The following is a 15703-nucleotide window of genomic DNA, read 5'->3' on the forward strand; positions in this document are numbered from 1 at the left end:
GTGGCATTTTTATAGGAGAAAAAATATAATCATTGTGTTAGGATTTAGACAACATGCCTGGTTTGAAAATATTCTGATAAACAGAACTGGGGTTTCTGCAGACGATTGAAGTTATTTTTATGAATAAGACAGGCTTCTATTTACATATCATTTAGTTCTTACATATTTGTGCATGGCAAGTCTTTTATATTTTATTGTTGGATCACAGAAAGGACACACAGTGAAACACTATCAGAGCTTTTTGCAGATGTCAGTTCTTCTCCTCTGAGAACTGAGACTCTCCAGCTGTTACAAGGCAAAAGGGAAAGCAGATTGCTGTGTTGGCATCTTCTTAGTGCATCAGACATCTTACTATATCTTAAACTGCTGGGTTTACTTACTGCTAATAAGATTAAGTGTTGCAAAAATTTCTAAGAAATGTCTTAATTATTAGCAGTGTTCCAAGTAGTATCAGTTGTTTTAACTATTTTGCTACTCTAGTCCATGTAATTTGAGTGTTTATTCTAGTATTTGACATAACTGTTTAAGCACCTTTGTTTTCACTTACTGTCTACAAGTGCATTCAGCACCAATGAAATCTCCTGTGTATTACTTAGAAAAAAAAATTAAAATCAGTGCAAAATGAAGTTATTATAAAACTTTAAAATCAAAAGATAAATAAGACTAACCCCAGTATCAAATACTACTACTTGTAGAGCATACTAAACTTTTCTTTAGAAAAGACAAATTGGCAAGAAGATGAATATTGATATTTTCCATTTGTTAGGTCCAAAAAAATGTGCTTTAATAATATAGTTACTTCTGAGACTGTAACAATCCAAAATTGTGACAAGGGAAATCCTCAGTAGCTGGAAGGAATGAAACATAATCAGAGTTGACAAGGAAATGGCTGCTCAGAGAGGCTGTGGCATAATTGGGTTTTGGAGATTTTCTGAAGTTGTCCAAACACTTTTGGCTTTTGGCAACCTGATCTAACTCACCACGAAGACCTCTTATCTCTGTAGACTTTGTGATGAGAGTTGATGCAACATTACCTGGCTGATTTCCCAACTGCTAATAGGCATACATTGTGTTTAGTGAGGTACAGTGGATAAAATTTGCCATCTGTTCACTTGCCAACAGTCAGAGGGTAGGAGCTGAGACTTTATAATATTAATGCAGTAAAACAGGAGATGAAAGCTTGGCTATTGAGCTTTCAACCCATGTACTCACCTCAGATTAGAACTGCTGTGGCTATTATTTGTTTACATATGCAGGATTGCGTAATAGGCAACTCTAAACAAATACTTGTTGTTGCAGTTATTCATAAAACTGGAGCTCTAACTGATACTTTTAGTGCAGATTTCTTGTCTTTTTTTAGGCTTCATAGTTTTGGTAAAGGTTTCCCTAAGAAGTTTGATCAAATCTTGCCACATAAAATAGCATACCTACAAACAGAAGTGTCACAATCTTGTATTTATATTTTTTTAGTAAATTAGTGCAGTGCTAGAATCATCAAATCACCAGATATTTAACAGAGTGCTACAATAATATAAAATAATATTTTATACAGCAACTAAACAATGTTTTTGATGACTTTCACCTGAGTAAAAATAATTATTTAATTCATATTTATCAAACCAATCATTAGGAAAAGGTAGAGTGCCTGGGGTTTTCCCCAGGGAGAATTAACATTATTTGTGTATTCAATGAATGGTGGGCAAATACTTCTGTTTGTCCTGGATTTGTACTCCTAGATACAGAATTGTTACATCATATAATTTGTGGATGAGGGGGTTTTGGGGTTGTTTCCTTCCTCTGCATCCCATTTTGGACTGTTTACTTTTCTCATTGAGAACACACAAGGAAAGGCACCTACCGACAGACAGAACAGCTTTAATGTAATGTTTGAGTGGTGTCCTATCTGCAAGGGAGGCTCAGGCAGATTAACAAAGGATTGCTGGTAATAGAGGTACAACAATATGTGTCTTTATTTTCAAGTAATATTGCAGTATTTAAACCACACACATGATTGATAAAATATCTAATAAAACTGCTCACAGGTTTTCCATTCTTAATTCCATTTCATTTTCCTTTTATTTTTAAAAATCTATGTAGAATTTACTGAAATGTGATATCTGACACAAATGTACTGACTGGTGATCTTTTCCAGGTTAAATCACACTCCTTCAGGAGCAATTTTTGATCCACTACATCTTATGCCTACGTTTTCTGGGAAAGCATAGAATTATTTAGGTTGGAAAGGACCTTTAAGATCCTTAAAGGTGCAGAACTTTTGTTCTGCACTGCCCAAGCCACCACTAAACCACATCCTTAAGAGCCACATCCACAGGTCTTTTGAATACCCCCACTCCTTCCCTGAGCAGCCTATCCCAATGCTTGGTAACCTTTCGGTGAAGAAATTTTTTCTAATATCCAACTTAATCCTCTCCTGGGGCTACTTGAGGCCATTTCCTCAAACCAGACGATTTTATGAATTCATGGAGCTCTTTAAGTTCTTTAGAACAACACCTTGATCAGTCAGGATATTATTTAACCACATAAAAACTACTTTTTGTGGTTTTCAAAACCCTTTATAGTTGTGATTAAATTTTCTTTGGGTATTTTTTTCTGTGCAGAAATGATGAGCATGATGAAAAGTGAAGTAGAAGATGGATATATGATCCTGGCTATATTGTATAATTTTTACAGAGAAAACTTACTACCATTGATTTGCACAACTGCTCTTAAATTTACATAAAACTGCCCGATTAGCCAGTACTTTTGCTTAAGCTTTAGTCATTCAGCTGTGGTTTGTATACACAGAAATTAAATTATTTCAAAACTTCATTTTTAAAAATCCCAAATGAAAAATCATTACCTAATAGAATGGCAGCAGGTTTATTCACAATTTCCTGACATGTTTTCTTCCATTGTTTCTTCTGTATGATGGGAAAAGCCAAGTCTGTACAAAACAATTAAACAAAAAAATTGAACATAAAGGTAGGCATATATACATATGTAGGTATGTGTATATATATTTAATAATATTGTATGCCCTTTGCCTCTTCACACTTTGTGAAAAGGTGATAAAACCTTTTGTGCTGCTTCCATGCTCTGAACTGCACTCTGTGGTTTACTGTGGTTTGATAAACTGAAAATGCATTTGATATATGCATTTTGATGAGGGTGAGTGTCCACAATTCAAATAAAGTCAAAAGTGTTCCTAGCAAAGCTCTGTGGATTTACCTTAACTGCAGCAAGAGGGAGCTTGCAAGCCTAAAACACAGGCTGTAACAGAAACAGAGTGGTAACAATTGCTGATGGACCTTTCCTTTGTCAAACTTAAATATTTTCCTTCAGCTTTGTGGTTTTGTAAAACTGGCTTGCACTAAGCTCCACAATATGTTTGAAAGCTGTTTAAAGCAGTATTTGTCTCACCTTGATCATATTTATGTGGTGTTGATGTACTTTCATGTTTTTGAGGGTGACTCCTATTGCTAATATTGTTTTCTGCTCTCTGGAATACGTTTTTAGATTGAATGTGCCATTTTGAGCTATCAAGTGCTGTACTTCCATGAATAATTGAGCTCCTATGAGTTCAGAATGACTTTACAGAACCAGTTTGAGATTAGCACCCCAGAGATTAAAAAATTTGTTCCAGGGCTGACATTGCTACATGGAGTAGCATGCTCTTACCTACTTTCTCTGCGGTCCTATCACCTCTAAAACATCTGGGCTTTGGGATTTTTTTCTCATTTGTGTTTACCTCTTCTGTGAGCTTCCTGAACTGCTAAATTAACTGTTGAAACAGTTTAATTAACAGTTTTAAAATCAGAAATAGTTTTCTAAGACACTGTAAGCACACGCAGGTTCCGTCAATCCCAGGTGAACTGCGGTGCACAACTCGCCCTGGGGCGGCATCAGCAGCGGCAGGGCCCAAAGGCGGCGCCGCGGCCCCACACGGCGAACGGGCGGCGCCGAGACCCGCCTGAGGGGAACAGGGCGGCTGGGCCGGCGCCTTCCCCGCGCCCCTGCCAGCCTCCCGTCCAACCCGCACGGCTCCCCGGGGCTGCTGAGGAGCCGAAGCGCGATGCCGGCGACGGGACGGTGCCCGCGGGTGAGCAGCCGGGGCGCGGTGCCGGTGACAGGACGGTGCCGCAGCCGCTCCTCCCTCACGCGTTCACTTCGCCCCGCGAAGCGCCGGGGGAGCGGCGGCTGCAGCCGCGGATCCGCGCCGCAAGGGGGCGCCACGCGCCGCCGCGCCGACCCCGCCCCGCTCCGCGCGCCCGTTCGGCCCCGCGGCTCCGAGCGCCGGCGGCGGGCTCGGGATCCCGCACTGCCGCCCGGGGTCTGTCCGTGCCCGGCACGGCCGCTGTTCCGCCGCTCCGAGACCCCCATAGCCCGCACCTCCGCACCCCGGCGGGCGCTGGGCTGCGCTCCGCCCCATCAGCTGACTGCCGGGGGCGCGCCCGCGCTGGGTCACGCCGCGCTCGCCGCCCCCTCCCCTGCGCTTCGCTCCCCTCCCAGCCGGCGGCCGCGGCTGAGGGGCCGCCTACGCCATGGTGCTGGAATCTGTGGTGGCGGATCTGCTGAACCGCTTCCTGGGCGACTATGTGGAGAACCTGAACAAGTCTCAGCTCAAGCTGGGCATATGGGGGGGTAAGGAGACCCTTCCCTCTGCTGCTCCGTGTCCGCCGGGCCGCCGGAGTTACCGGGGGCAGGGGGAGCAGGTCTGGCTGGCCGCGGTTACCCTGTGAGGGGTCCGCGGGCCGTGGGACCGCCGGCCCCTCTGAGGGGCGAGCAGTGGCTTTGCGGGCCCCTGGGAGCAGGAGGCGAGTTCCGGGGCCGCGGCCCTCCGAGGCGGGCGGGCGGTCGGTCGGTGTGTGGCCGCACACGTCCCCGCTCCCTTGGAGCACCGTCGGTCCTTGTGTGCCCGGCGTCCCTGGCACCCCTCCCTCGCGTCGGTTTGTGGGGCCGGGGCATAGGCGCATGGCGCTGGCCTCGGAGCGCTTCGAGGGAGGAGACCGCCGACACCGATAAACCCCCTGTTATTTCTCCTATTCCTTGTCTCGGGTGCTGGGTGGAAGCACGATCGTGCTGTTGGATCTGTGGGCGGGCTCATGGCGCAGTGCCGCGAGTGCCGGTGCGGCTGATGGGGTGCTTGGGGAGCCGTGTGTTTCAGTTATCGGTGTAAATAATACGTGTTAAACAGCCGGAGAGTGCAGGTTTGTGGAGTAGCTGTTCTCGGTGAATGTATCAAAACACTTCCATTCGCTATGCTATAGTCATGCAGAGAAGCAGCTGAAGTACTGTCTAGGAAAGCTAGCTGGTTTAGGTGCCTTCCGTAGGTAGGTCATCACCTTATTTTCGCTCGTCATGGTTGTACGTATTTTAGCATTTAAGCAATATTAATACCTATGCTTGAAATGGAATATAGCTCTAAGGAATCTGACATTAAAGTACTAAGAGGTATATAGGTTTTCCTCAGGTATAATTCTGTGCCAGTGTTTCATTTAGAAATCCTATTACGTTGTCTGCGTCAGGAAAAGTTAATGTGTTTGTGAAAACAGGCATGTGTTTTTGTGCTGTGATTCATGATTTTTCTTTCATGTGAAATCATGAAAAACAAGATGCCATTTTCCAAGTCTACCCTACCTTGATAGAACTGCAGTTGTCATTCACACCAAGTGAATAATAAGAAAGACTTCCTATTCTTGTGGGTGTATTTAATAGAGTAGAAACATGTTGATATTTAAGTTGGTGATGTTTTTATCATCTCTTCCAACTGAAATTTTTTCTATAACCCATATTTAGTGGCTCTTACAAATTACATGTTTCTTGTGCTGTTCTGTAACTGGAATAAGGTTTTCAGGTTTTATTCATAAGTAGGATTGTGGTTGTGTTCCTTTTTCTAACATAAGTAATACTTGAAGTAATTTTTTCTGTACTTCTCCCTTCTAAACAGGTAATGTGGCACTTGACAATTTGCAGATAAAGGAGAATGCATTAGTAAGTATGCTAATAAGTTCATATTGGTTTTATGGGTCTAAAGACTGAGACTTAGAATGAAATGTTGCTCACTGTAGTCTCACAGAAGGATACACTGAGTTCTTTTTTACTGGTTATAGGAAGTAAGTTCTTGGTTAACTGCTTCTAACTTTGCTTATTTTACTGGAACGGAGAAAGAAAAGCTGTGGTTGAAAAACAGAAGTAACTTGTATTAAGTTCCCTTGCTCTTTTCTGGAAAAAAACAAATTACTTGGCTAATTTTCATGTTCCTTAATTTGGATAGTATGAGGGAATCTTGCTCCAAAATTTAGTGGGTTTCAACTTCACTAAAGAGAAGTGTTACTCTTCTGTGCACTGGAAACACATTGGATCTTTATATGATCTTATCACTGGCTTCTCTTTGTTATTCTGAAGTTTCATACTTTGCTTGTCTATTTCATCCATTCCTGATAGCTTTGTTGTACTTCAAATCAATTGCTACAAATGTTTTCATGTCTAGTAGATAAGGAAGGAAAGAAGTGTTACTTTGTACACACCTTTCCTTCTTATGGGGGTTGACTCAGATTCCAGCAGTTCTGATGTAGAAAAATGCAAAGTCATGTATGTGACTGACCAGAGCCAAGACCAAATCAAGAACATAAAGTAAGGGATGGTTCTGACAACCTTACAATTGCAATGTGTTAGATTTCCATGCAAAAGTAATTAAAGGGAGGTCAGTATTAAACACCACTTGTAGGGAAGTAGCCTACACTTGCTTGAAAAAGAAGGGCTCAAAGAAATATGATATGGTCCAGTTCTTTTTTACTCTAGTTTGCCTATCTGCTGCTGTCTTGTTTTCCTTCTAGGATTTTCCAGAAGTAGCTTTTGTGTATGTAAATACAGTGCTTTGCAAATATAATCCAAATTTATGTATCTGATTTTTACTACTTCTTCTGTTTAATACTTTATTTTTGTCATTTACAGAGTGAACTGGATGTACCTTTTAGAGTAAAAGTCGGTCAGATAGGTAAGTTTTAGTTCCAGCACAACTATTGCAATGGAAATTTTAATACATTCTACAAGTCAGTCTTGCCCTTGAATTTCATTTATCAAGCTTTATAAGTGTAATTATACTCAATATTGAAACTGGCATAGAAATTCAGCATGACTGCCATTGATGTTGTCTGGCAAACCCTGTGTGTGTAACTTTACAGATTGATATGAAAAACACATCTGAGAGGTTCTTCCCAGAGACATGAATGACCAAGGGAGCTGTTTAGTGTAGACAGAGTATGCATTGTTCTTTAAAGGACTGATTTAGACTATGAAGAATTTAAGTTAAATTCCTGAAACTGACAAAATATGCCAAAGGTTTAGGAACGCTTAGTTTTTTGGTTTTTTTTTTTTTTAGTAAATGCCTTTCCATGGTAGTCAGCATTGCTTTTTCACGTGAAACATTTGTAGGAGATGTACTTATATGTAGTATTTTTTCTTCTACTTCCTGGGAAAATCCTTTTCATCCCAGTGAATTGTACTTCAGCCATGATCTCAGGTTTTGATTCAAAGTGTTCTTACTCAGACTGTGACTTTTTGCTTAAATTTATAGCTTATGTTTCCTCTTCATATATTTTATTTCTAAGGTGTTTAGGACATCAAGATACAGGACTAGTGCTCTTTAATGCTGGAGGTGTTCTTTGGACCAAGCACAGTGGAGATGTTTGTTTTGATGTAATTGTATCTGCTTTGTTTAGATAAACTTACTCTGAAGATTCCTTGGAAGAATCTCTATGGGGAGGCAGTTGTTGCAACTCTAGAAGGCTTGTATCTTCTGATAGTTCCTGGAGCAAGTATGTAAACTTCTCAGCAACAGTTAAATAATGGAAGAGAAAAATATCTAAGGGTACCCATGTAAATGAGTCTATAGTGGCAAGTAGTTCGTGTGAGCCACCCTTTTTACATTCTGCTTCCTCAGGGAAGTTTCTACACATATGCTGGCAAGTTAATAGAAGGGTGGGAGAAAACAGCACCTGTTACTTTTATGGAGATCCTTGCTTGTATCCATTCCAAGTTCAGTTCAACAGCCAAGTTTCCTCTAAAACTTGCTTATCCTGAATCCAGTTCTGTGGCATGGTTTAGATCTTTAGCTGTTTATTTGCTGCTAAATGATAACAATCAAAGGTAATAATTCCATTTGTACTGTTTGTAGGGAGAGGCAACGGGGTCAAAGAACTTTTGGTTTTCTGTAAAAACAGTACATCTGGTATGATGAGAAAACTTGCAGGTTCCTGGAGCATTAAATATATGTATAGAAGAACTCAAAAATCTGTCGTACATTGCACAGTCCACTCTTAGGAGTCTGAATTTCCACAGAAGAGTGTTCTCCTGTGAGATAATGTCTAATTGTGTAAAAACAGCAGTTTTGGACTCTAATTGCAGTATTCAGCAATGAAAAAAAAATAGCTTTTCCCTCAAACAAGGTGTTTTACAGCATGATGTTGTATATGGTGCATTGCTTGATAATGATAACTTGAGATTTAGGATTAATGCTTTCCCAACTTGGCTTACAGGTGTTAAATATGATGCAGAGAAGGAAGAAAAATACTTGCAAGATAATAAACAAAAGGAACTGGCAAGAATTGAGGAAGCCTTGCAGAAAGCAGCAGAAAAAGGTACTGAGTTAATAATGCAAATCTCCATTGGAATTTGAGGACATAGGCTGTGCTGTGAAAGAAAAGTCCTGGTTTCTAATTGACTTAATACATTTTGTTTTTTCAAGTGTCTAGCTAATCTTACTACAGTGCTTTGAAAAGCCCTTTTAGTCTGAAGTTTGAAAGAAATGTTATTTGTTTGTTTACCATTCATTTGTCCAGTCATCTTCCATGGGAAATGGGAATTTATTCATCTGGTATGTCTTTTTTTTTCCTTGGTGCTTTAGGGAAGCAGGACCATTCAGAACAATAGAAAGTACATTGTGTGAGGGTAATGCTATCTTGCTTTAGCACCATAATAATGTTTAACTGTGTGTTGTGGAGGTGCTTGTGGTAGGTTGTTCTTTGATGAAAGGAGCCTTTAAGGGGAAAGGTAAGGCTTGTAAACTTTTACTGCAATGATAATGCTTTTGTTTCAGTTTCTGCTGTGCTTTTTTGATGTACTGAGTTTGGACTGGTTTGGGAAGTGAAACTCTTGTGAGGAGGAAATAATTCATGTCACAACAAAACAGCTGAGCACGAACATAGGAACCTTAAACTTTTCCTCTAGGTCATAAAAAGTGCTAAGCTCTCTACTGTTAAGTCCTGTTAACTTGTTTCATGGCGGTGATTTTTTTTTCTGTTTGCTTATATTCTTGTAACCCATACCTTTAATAGAATTATGGTATTGGTTGAGCTTGTTTGAACAGAAACCAAGCTCAGAACTAGTGACAGGTAACTACATGTGTTGGAGGAAAAAGTTATCACTGAAGTTTTTGTCTGAATTGAGACCTATTTGTTTGCTTATGTAATGCTTCTCAAGATGCATTTCTATGACACTTGTAATGCTGCAACTCATGGAAAAGTTACTGGGAAAGATATGATGCTTTCAACACTTGGAAAAAAAGAGTTTGGTTGTAATCCCTTTGCTCATTTAATTCTCCAGTTACAGCAGAGTCTCTGACATTTTTCCTGCTCTGCTAGTTTGAGAGGTACATGTGCAGTTTCCTTCAAGTGGCAATCTAATAATCTGGCTGCGATGAAGAAAGGAGCTTTACTTTATTTCTCATCTTTAATATGCCAGAAAATATATGAGGGCTAAGACAACTTCAGTGAATGAATTTTGTAGCCATTACTTGATACTGGGGTGAAGGAATGTTGATAGAAGTTTAACCTCAGTTATGTAGCACATGGGTGCTGTACAGCAGCAGGGTTTCAGCCAATGCTTTTTGCACCAGTAGCAATAAGATGAAAGGATAGTGTAATAAGATGAACCTAACCTAATGGATACTGCTTGAGGAATTCCCATTCTGGAGCTTCATGTATTTAAGAATGAGTCTGTGCACCACTGGCACTTTTCTCTTTCAGTAAAAACTTACTACATCCAGTGTTTGTAATGCTTTTGAAAAAAAATTGTCATAGAAAAATGATACCTTAGCAGCTCAACTGGTTATATAAAGAATGAGAATTAGTTTAGTTTTAGTCATGTTCTGCAGTTTTAAACTTTAAGCCTTGAGAAGGAAAAGCAAGAAGAACGTTTAAATTGGATTAATTTCTACTCTAACTTGAGAAGTTCTGTTATCCTTTGATCATATTTCAGTGGTAGCCATTTGTGTTTGTGGTGCTGTACTAGAATATTGTACTCAAGAGGACTTGTTTAAGTCCTGCATGAGCAGATCCTTTGCTTTTGCTAGGTATAGAAATCTTGGAGCCAATGTTGCCCTACTGAACCATAAAATTCTAAGAAATTCAGCTCTCTAGGCTTTTAAGAGCATACAATAGCTGCTGAAAAGCTAGGAAATATCTTGAATAGAAAGTTGTCAGGGTTACTGGATTCTCAGTTGTATTTTCTTTTCTGATTAATACTTGATTTATACTAACATGTTTAGAGTATTGATTCAGTCCTTGGATTGAAGAGTATAAATAGCCGAGAGATAATTTCTTTTGATGTGCTCTTCAAATACTGAGCAAAATGGTCATGGCACTGTGTTGGTAAGGTAGTGTGAGAGGGAAGTGGAAACTGCTGACACAAGCTGATGAAACTGTTTTCTTTTTTCTAAGCTGTTACGGTCTGTCTCTATCAGACCTCATATATGGAGACCAGAGGCTGCAGGTCTTTTGCTGGTTACAAGAAAAAATGTGAATGGCATGATTTTCCTATGTAGGTAATCACTGAAACTACATATTCTAAAATGAATTGGCCTGTCAGATATTGTAATGGAAATACTACTTTGTCATACAGATTTGGTGAACTTAATATGCAATCACGAGTTGATTTCCTTCTTTTAAACCAAATGCATTTTTTTGGTTATTTGCTGCCATGTGGACCAAGGCACACATTCACAAGATTCCTTGTATGGGTTGGAGAGTCTGGTTTACAAGGACACCAAGCCTGGTGGGTATGCATGGTTAGTTACATTTTATACATGCTGATGAGCAGGCAGTTTAGATGATTTAAAGTCCCCTTCTCTAAAGCAGCCAAATGAGAAAACAATACTTGTTTAGTAAACATCCACAAATTGGTTGTTCTAGAAATAAGATTTTAATTAATGTGGATTCAAGTGGAATCTTGCAATGACTTAGTCCCCTTTTAATTAAGTGGCTGTTTCAGAAGATTAGGAGACCACTTAGATTTCCATCAGTCATGTTGAGCTCAAGAATGTTATAAAATGCTGACAATATCCTACTATAATTTTACAACACCATCTTTAGCTGTTTGGAGAGTGATTACCCTTACTTAATGTGTCTGGGCTTAAGATAATGGAAGTCCAGGCTGTCTTGAAGCCTGGGACAGACAAAATGAACAATTGAAGGCATTAGCATGCTTTGCCCTGTTTCTCTTTGTTTGCATTGCTCTCAAGTTAGGCGAGGAAACAGCTTCCCTTGAAGTTCAGGGGAACTATTGTTTTTTGGACATGCTTTATTTTTAACTTCTGATACCTGATTTTCATAAATTTACACTTGCCCAAAGTTTCTTCCTTGAGTTGTTATCTGAGCACAGGTTTAAAGTAAGCTTAAAAACATACATTTATTTTCTCCATAGTAGTGGATGTGGGTGAAGAAGAGGAATATTCTATTTCCTTAGTTTTCTCATGCATGGGAATGAAAGCCTGTGACCTACAAATTCAATAGTAAGTGAAGGAAGCTGTCCTTTTGAAGTAACCTTGATAAAGGACTACTTGTACTGTTAAAAGGAACTATTCAAAATAAAATGTTTCTATTTGTCTAGTTCTTCCTTTTTATTATTTATATAGTGACCACCCTCTCACCTTACCTGCAAGACAATTGAAATATTGGCAGGCAATTTCCCTCCTTTGTTTGAACAGGCCTGCTGATGACATCAGGTGTTCCCCATGGTTAGGTTAGGTACACTGTTATACTTTCTTCCTTCTTGCTTTGTGGGATACACCCTTCTCCTGCTCCAACCCTATAAAGATAAGCACAGGCAGCGCTGTTGCTGAGTTACTTTTGCTGGGGTGGCCAGAGGGGGGAAAGAAACAGTGCAACTCACCAAACTGGTTTTCTTCAGAATTGTGGAAAAGTACAACCGTCATTTAAATAATGAAATGTGATTGTGTGGGTTGTAAAATGTGTGTAAATTATGGAATTTAATTTCATGTACAGCTTTTAGAGTCATCATTTTGCGTGTCTTTTTTGTGGTTACTGGATTTGTTCTTTCAGAGTGCTTTCATACCATACTGTTGATTACCATGAGAATCCTATTGAAAAGTGTTCTTTGGGTTTCCACATACATCTGTATCTTAGCTTGAAAATTATGTCCTTGTATGGTAGAAGCCTCTTCTACATTTGTATATTATGCTATGAGAAGTAGCTGATTGTTTGCTTAACACAGCTGCTATTCTTGAAAAGCTTGCAATGAGACCTTCTAAGCCATTATGCTTTAAGACAGGCTAAACCTTCTTCCATATTTTCTTATGCTTTCTTACATTTCTGCTTTACTAACTTGAATTTTATCCTTTTTCCAAAAAATTGCTTGCATTACAAAAGGACGTAAGCGTAAAAAGTACAAAAAGCATTTTAAGAGACCCTTTAGAGGTCGTGATCACTCAAAAGGTGGGTAACAGTTCTGGTTTTTAACTTTAAGGCTTGTTTTTGCTTTCTGTTTGGATTAGTTTTTAATAGCCTTGGCTGTCCATCCAATGAGACCTTTTTCCTCCTGTTTGAAAGAGAGGTTCTAAATGGGAGAGAGCTCTTTTTGCTGTGTATCTGTTCTCTGGACCTAGTGGGACTGAAGAGAGTCCTTGTTTCTCTTTACTTGGATAGTTGTGTTTGTTCCTTCATCTTGAGCTCTCTGTAGTATTTACAGGAGAACTGTAAACTAGTAGCACTTCACAGTGACTGTTGGAAAAACTGCATGTGCGAGTTACATCAGTTTGTCTGATTTTTGTAAGATTTCAGTTAATAGGTAAAGAAAACTGGTGCTATAGCAGTAAACAGTCTTTTTCATCACCTTTTATCTCTCTGTTCTAAATATCTTTTTTAATGCTTTGGCATATTTAAGGAGGAATGAAATTGATGTTGTTCCCCAAGAGGATAATCATTGTCTGTAAACACCAAACTGTGCAGGATTCAGCATTAGCATGTGTCTAAGAATTGCCATGTCCCATGTGGTTGTATTGTTATGTTTTGGTCTTGGAGGAAGCTGCAGCTGACTTGCAGTTGGAGGGAAAACCTTGTGGAGACCCAAGATAAGCTTTGCAACTTCTCGCACAAATTGCTGCTGGTAGCTGCACTTGGCTGCAAAAGTATTAATGGGTTCCTTGCACTTAGAGATCATGAAACTTTGATAAGGGCTTCTGCCTTTTTTTTTTTTTTTTTTAAGTCAGTTGATAGGAGAAAATGTATGTTGCATGTAAAAGTGATACAACGTTTCTGTTTTTTTCTGAGTTCCTGGCAAGTTTTTTCAATTGAAATCAAATGCTCTATTGACTAAAACTGTGTTACATGGTGTTCAATAGTGAAGTCTTTATTTTTATGCAGATTTCCTGACCCTCTGAAAGCTTTTAAAGAGAATTTCTTGTTCTTTTAGCAGGATGTACAAAGTTAGATACCTGCTTTGTTCACTGTGCATTGCATATGTAAAAAGTTAGAAACAGTTCAAGTAAGCTGAGTCAAAACCTGTAGTCCTTATTTTTCTCTGTAGCCATGACTATTTCTTCAACTTGAGCCATCTGTAGCATTTCCAGCAAAAATGTATAAGCTTGGTAGGCTGATCAATGGCATTTGCTGGAATAGCCACATTGTAGGGAGGGTACTGAATGCAACAGTGTAGGCTGTAAAGGCAGCTGGAGGACAAGCAGCTCACTCATCCAACCATTCTTCAGGTAAAATGCTGCAACACAGTCGGAGATGGTAAAGCCATATCACTATAGTGAAATAATGAGGGATTGTAAATATTATTCCTTGCCTTTGCATGTATTATTCAAGGGTATTTTGTGCTTAATTACTCTTACTCATTTGCTTCTTGAAACCCCTCATTGAGGGACTTTTAAGAGAGAACCTTTTATCTTGGAAGGAGTGGAAGGAGTATATTAATCCAGAACTTGCTGTGTGCCAAACTGTTTTGACTGAAATTTAGACATGTATTTTCTTGTGATTAAGTTGTGCATGGGCAGCTAATATCACATCTTCAGAATATGGATGTGCAGAAAAGAAAAAAAAAAAACAAATATCTAATCTAAAAAAATACAAATATGTAATCTGAATAAGTGAAAACTAATGTTAATTTAGAGGAAATACTGAATTTACATTGTTGTAGTTTTTGGTGTAATGAAATTCAAGATGCAATTATTACACTAAATACTGACTTTTAAAAAATTCTTGTTCTAGACAAACCAAAGGAGGAGAAGAAGGATACTTTCCTAGAAAAACTTGCAACTCAAGTTATAAAAAATGTGCAAGTCAAAATCACAGGCATTCATGTTAAATACGAAGATGATGTAAGTAACTGGGGCATATTGTCTTCATTTTAAAATCGACTTTGATGCAGTTCTGATTCTCTAGTCCATAGGGAAACTGTGTTTGTCCCCTTGAAAAAGTTGCTGTGGTTTCTTCAAATAACTTGCCCCAGATATGACTGAATGCCAGAAATATGGATATGTGAAGCAGATGTTCTCTTTCCCCTTGTCCAGTGCTGGCTTGCTCACTAAATGTGGGCAGCGTCTGCTGTCACATATTGCTGCATGCAGTAGATGCACAGAGTTTTTCAGTGTCCTGGGGAGAGTCCAGAATGGCAGAAGCTGAAGGGTTTACAGATGGGTCTGAAGGCACACTGTTGAAAGCACTTAATTGATGAACAAGAATGTTTGTTTATAGGAACCAAACTGGTATTTCTAGGTTTACCTTCCTTTAGTAAAATGATTAAGCAGTTTGTTATGAGACAATTGAGTTTAAAAGACAAGCACTGGATAATAGGGTATTTCTCAAACCTTTCTTTGGGACTGTTTTCAGAGACACTAAAGTTAAAGAGGTCATAGAAGTACATATCATGAGGGAATATAGCTGACTGAAATGTATAGTCTAATAATATTTTTTTTTTCCTTTATGATGATAGAATCCAAAAGAAAATGTTCAGTTTGAATTGAAGTTTTAAGTTTTTACAATACAGCCATATTAGTTTTGGCCTATCTTAGTGGGTTCCAGTAATGGTTCAGTTAGATTTACTAAGCAAAGGAAGTTGCTCAGAATAGTTCAGGATTTCAGTTAACATTAAAGGCTATATTTGTCTGCAGCAAGGGAAATAAATACCTGTTATTTTTCTGTCTTTGTAGATCACAGACCCACAGTGTCCGATTTCCTTGGGAATGACGTTGGGCGAGCTTAGTTTACTGGTAATGTGTGTGTGAATGCATGTTCTTGTGTGTTCAGTTTGCTTTTTTTTGGAGTAGCAGAAAGGAAAAGGAACATAGTAAGAAGATACAGTGACAATGTGCATACAGCTGGAAGTGAAGACAATCTTTTATTCATGCAAATAGTACTGGCAGTTAGAGCAAGCAGAAGGGAAGAGGATCGAGGAACATAACACT

General features: G+C 39.2%; 2 protein-coding genes across 7 annotated transcripts in view; one reads left to right on the forward strand and one right to left on the reverse strand.

Annotated features, from left to right (window-relative positions):
• TLN2 (talin 2) overlaps window positions 1-4413 on the reverse strand; it is a 198478-nt gene extending 194065 nt beyond the window's left edge. For both annotated transcript variants that reach the window (XM_072933836.1, XM_072933837.1), the window contains exons 1-2: window positions 4390-4413; window positions 2861-2944 (exon numbers count right to left, since the gene is read on the reverse strand). The gene's annotated coding sequence lies outside the window, so the exon portion shown is untranslated. The remainder of the gene's footprint in view (window positions 1-2860; window positions 2945-4389) is intronic.
• VPS13C (vacuolar protein sorting 13 homolog C) overlaps window positions 4294-15703 on the forward strand; it is a 74463-nt gene continuing 63053 nt past the window's right edge. For 4 of the 5 annotated variants that reach the window (XR_003962230.4, XM_030281852.4, XM_041718354.2 and 1 more), the window contains exons 1-9: window positions 4294-4641; window positions 5948-5991; window positions 6955-6997; window positions 7722-7817; window positions 8538-8639; window positions 10990-11052; window positions 12666-12731; window positions 14508-14617; window positions 15449-15508. Coding sequence is in view for 4 of the 5 variants with exons in the window: in XM_030281852.4 (XP_030137712.4) it covers window positions 4542-4641; window positions 5948-5991; window positions 6955-6997; window positions 7722-7817; window positions 8538-8639; window positions 10990-11052; window positions 12666-12731; window positions 14508-14617; window positions 15449-15508 (684 nt within the window). In the remaining variant the exon portion in view is untranslated. The remainder of the gene's footprint in view (window positions 4642-5947; window positions 5992-6954; window positions 6998-7721; window positions 7818-8537; window positions 8640-10989; window positions 11053-12665; window positions 12732-14507; window positions 14618-15448; window positions 15509-15703) is intronic. The other variant, XM_030281853.4, reaches the window with a different exon arrangement.

This window comes from Taeniopygia guttata, chromosome 10, assembly GCF_048771995.1.
Source record: "Taeniopygia guttata chromosome 10, bTaeGut7.mat, whole genome shotgun sequence".
In the NCBI taxonomy this organism is placed as follows: Eukaryota; Metazoa; Chordata; class Aves; order Passeriformes; family Estrildidae; genus Taeniopygia; species Taeniopygia guttata.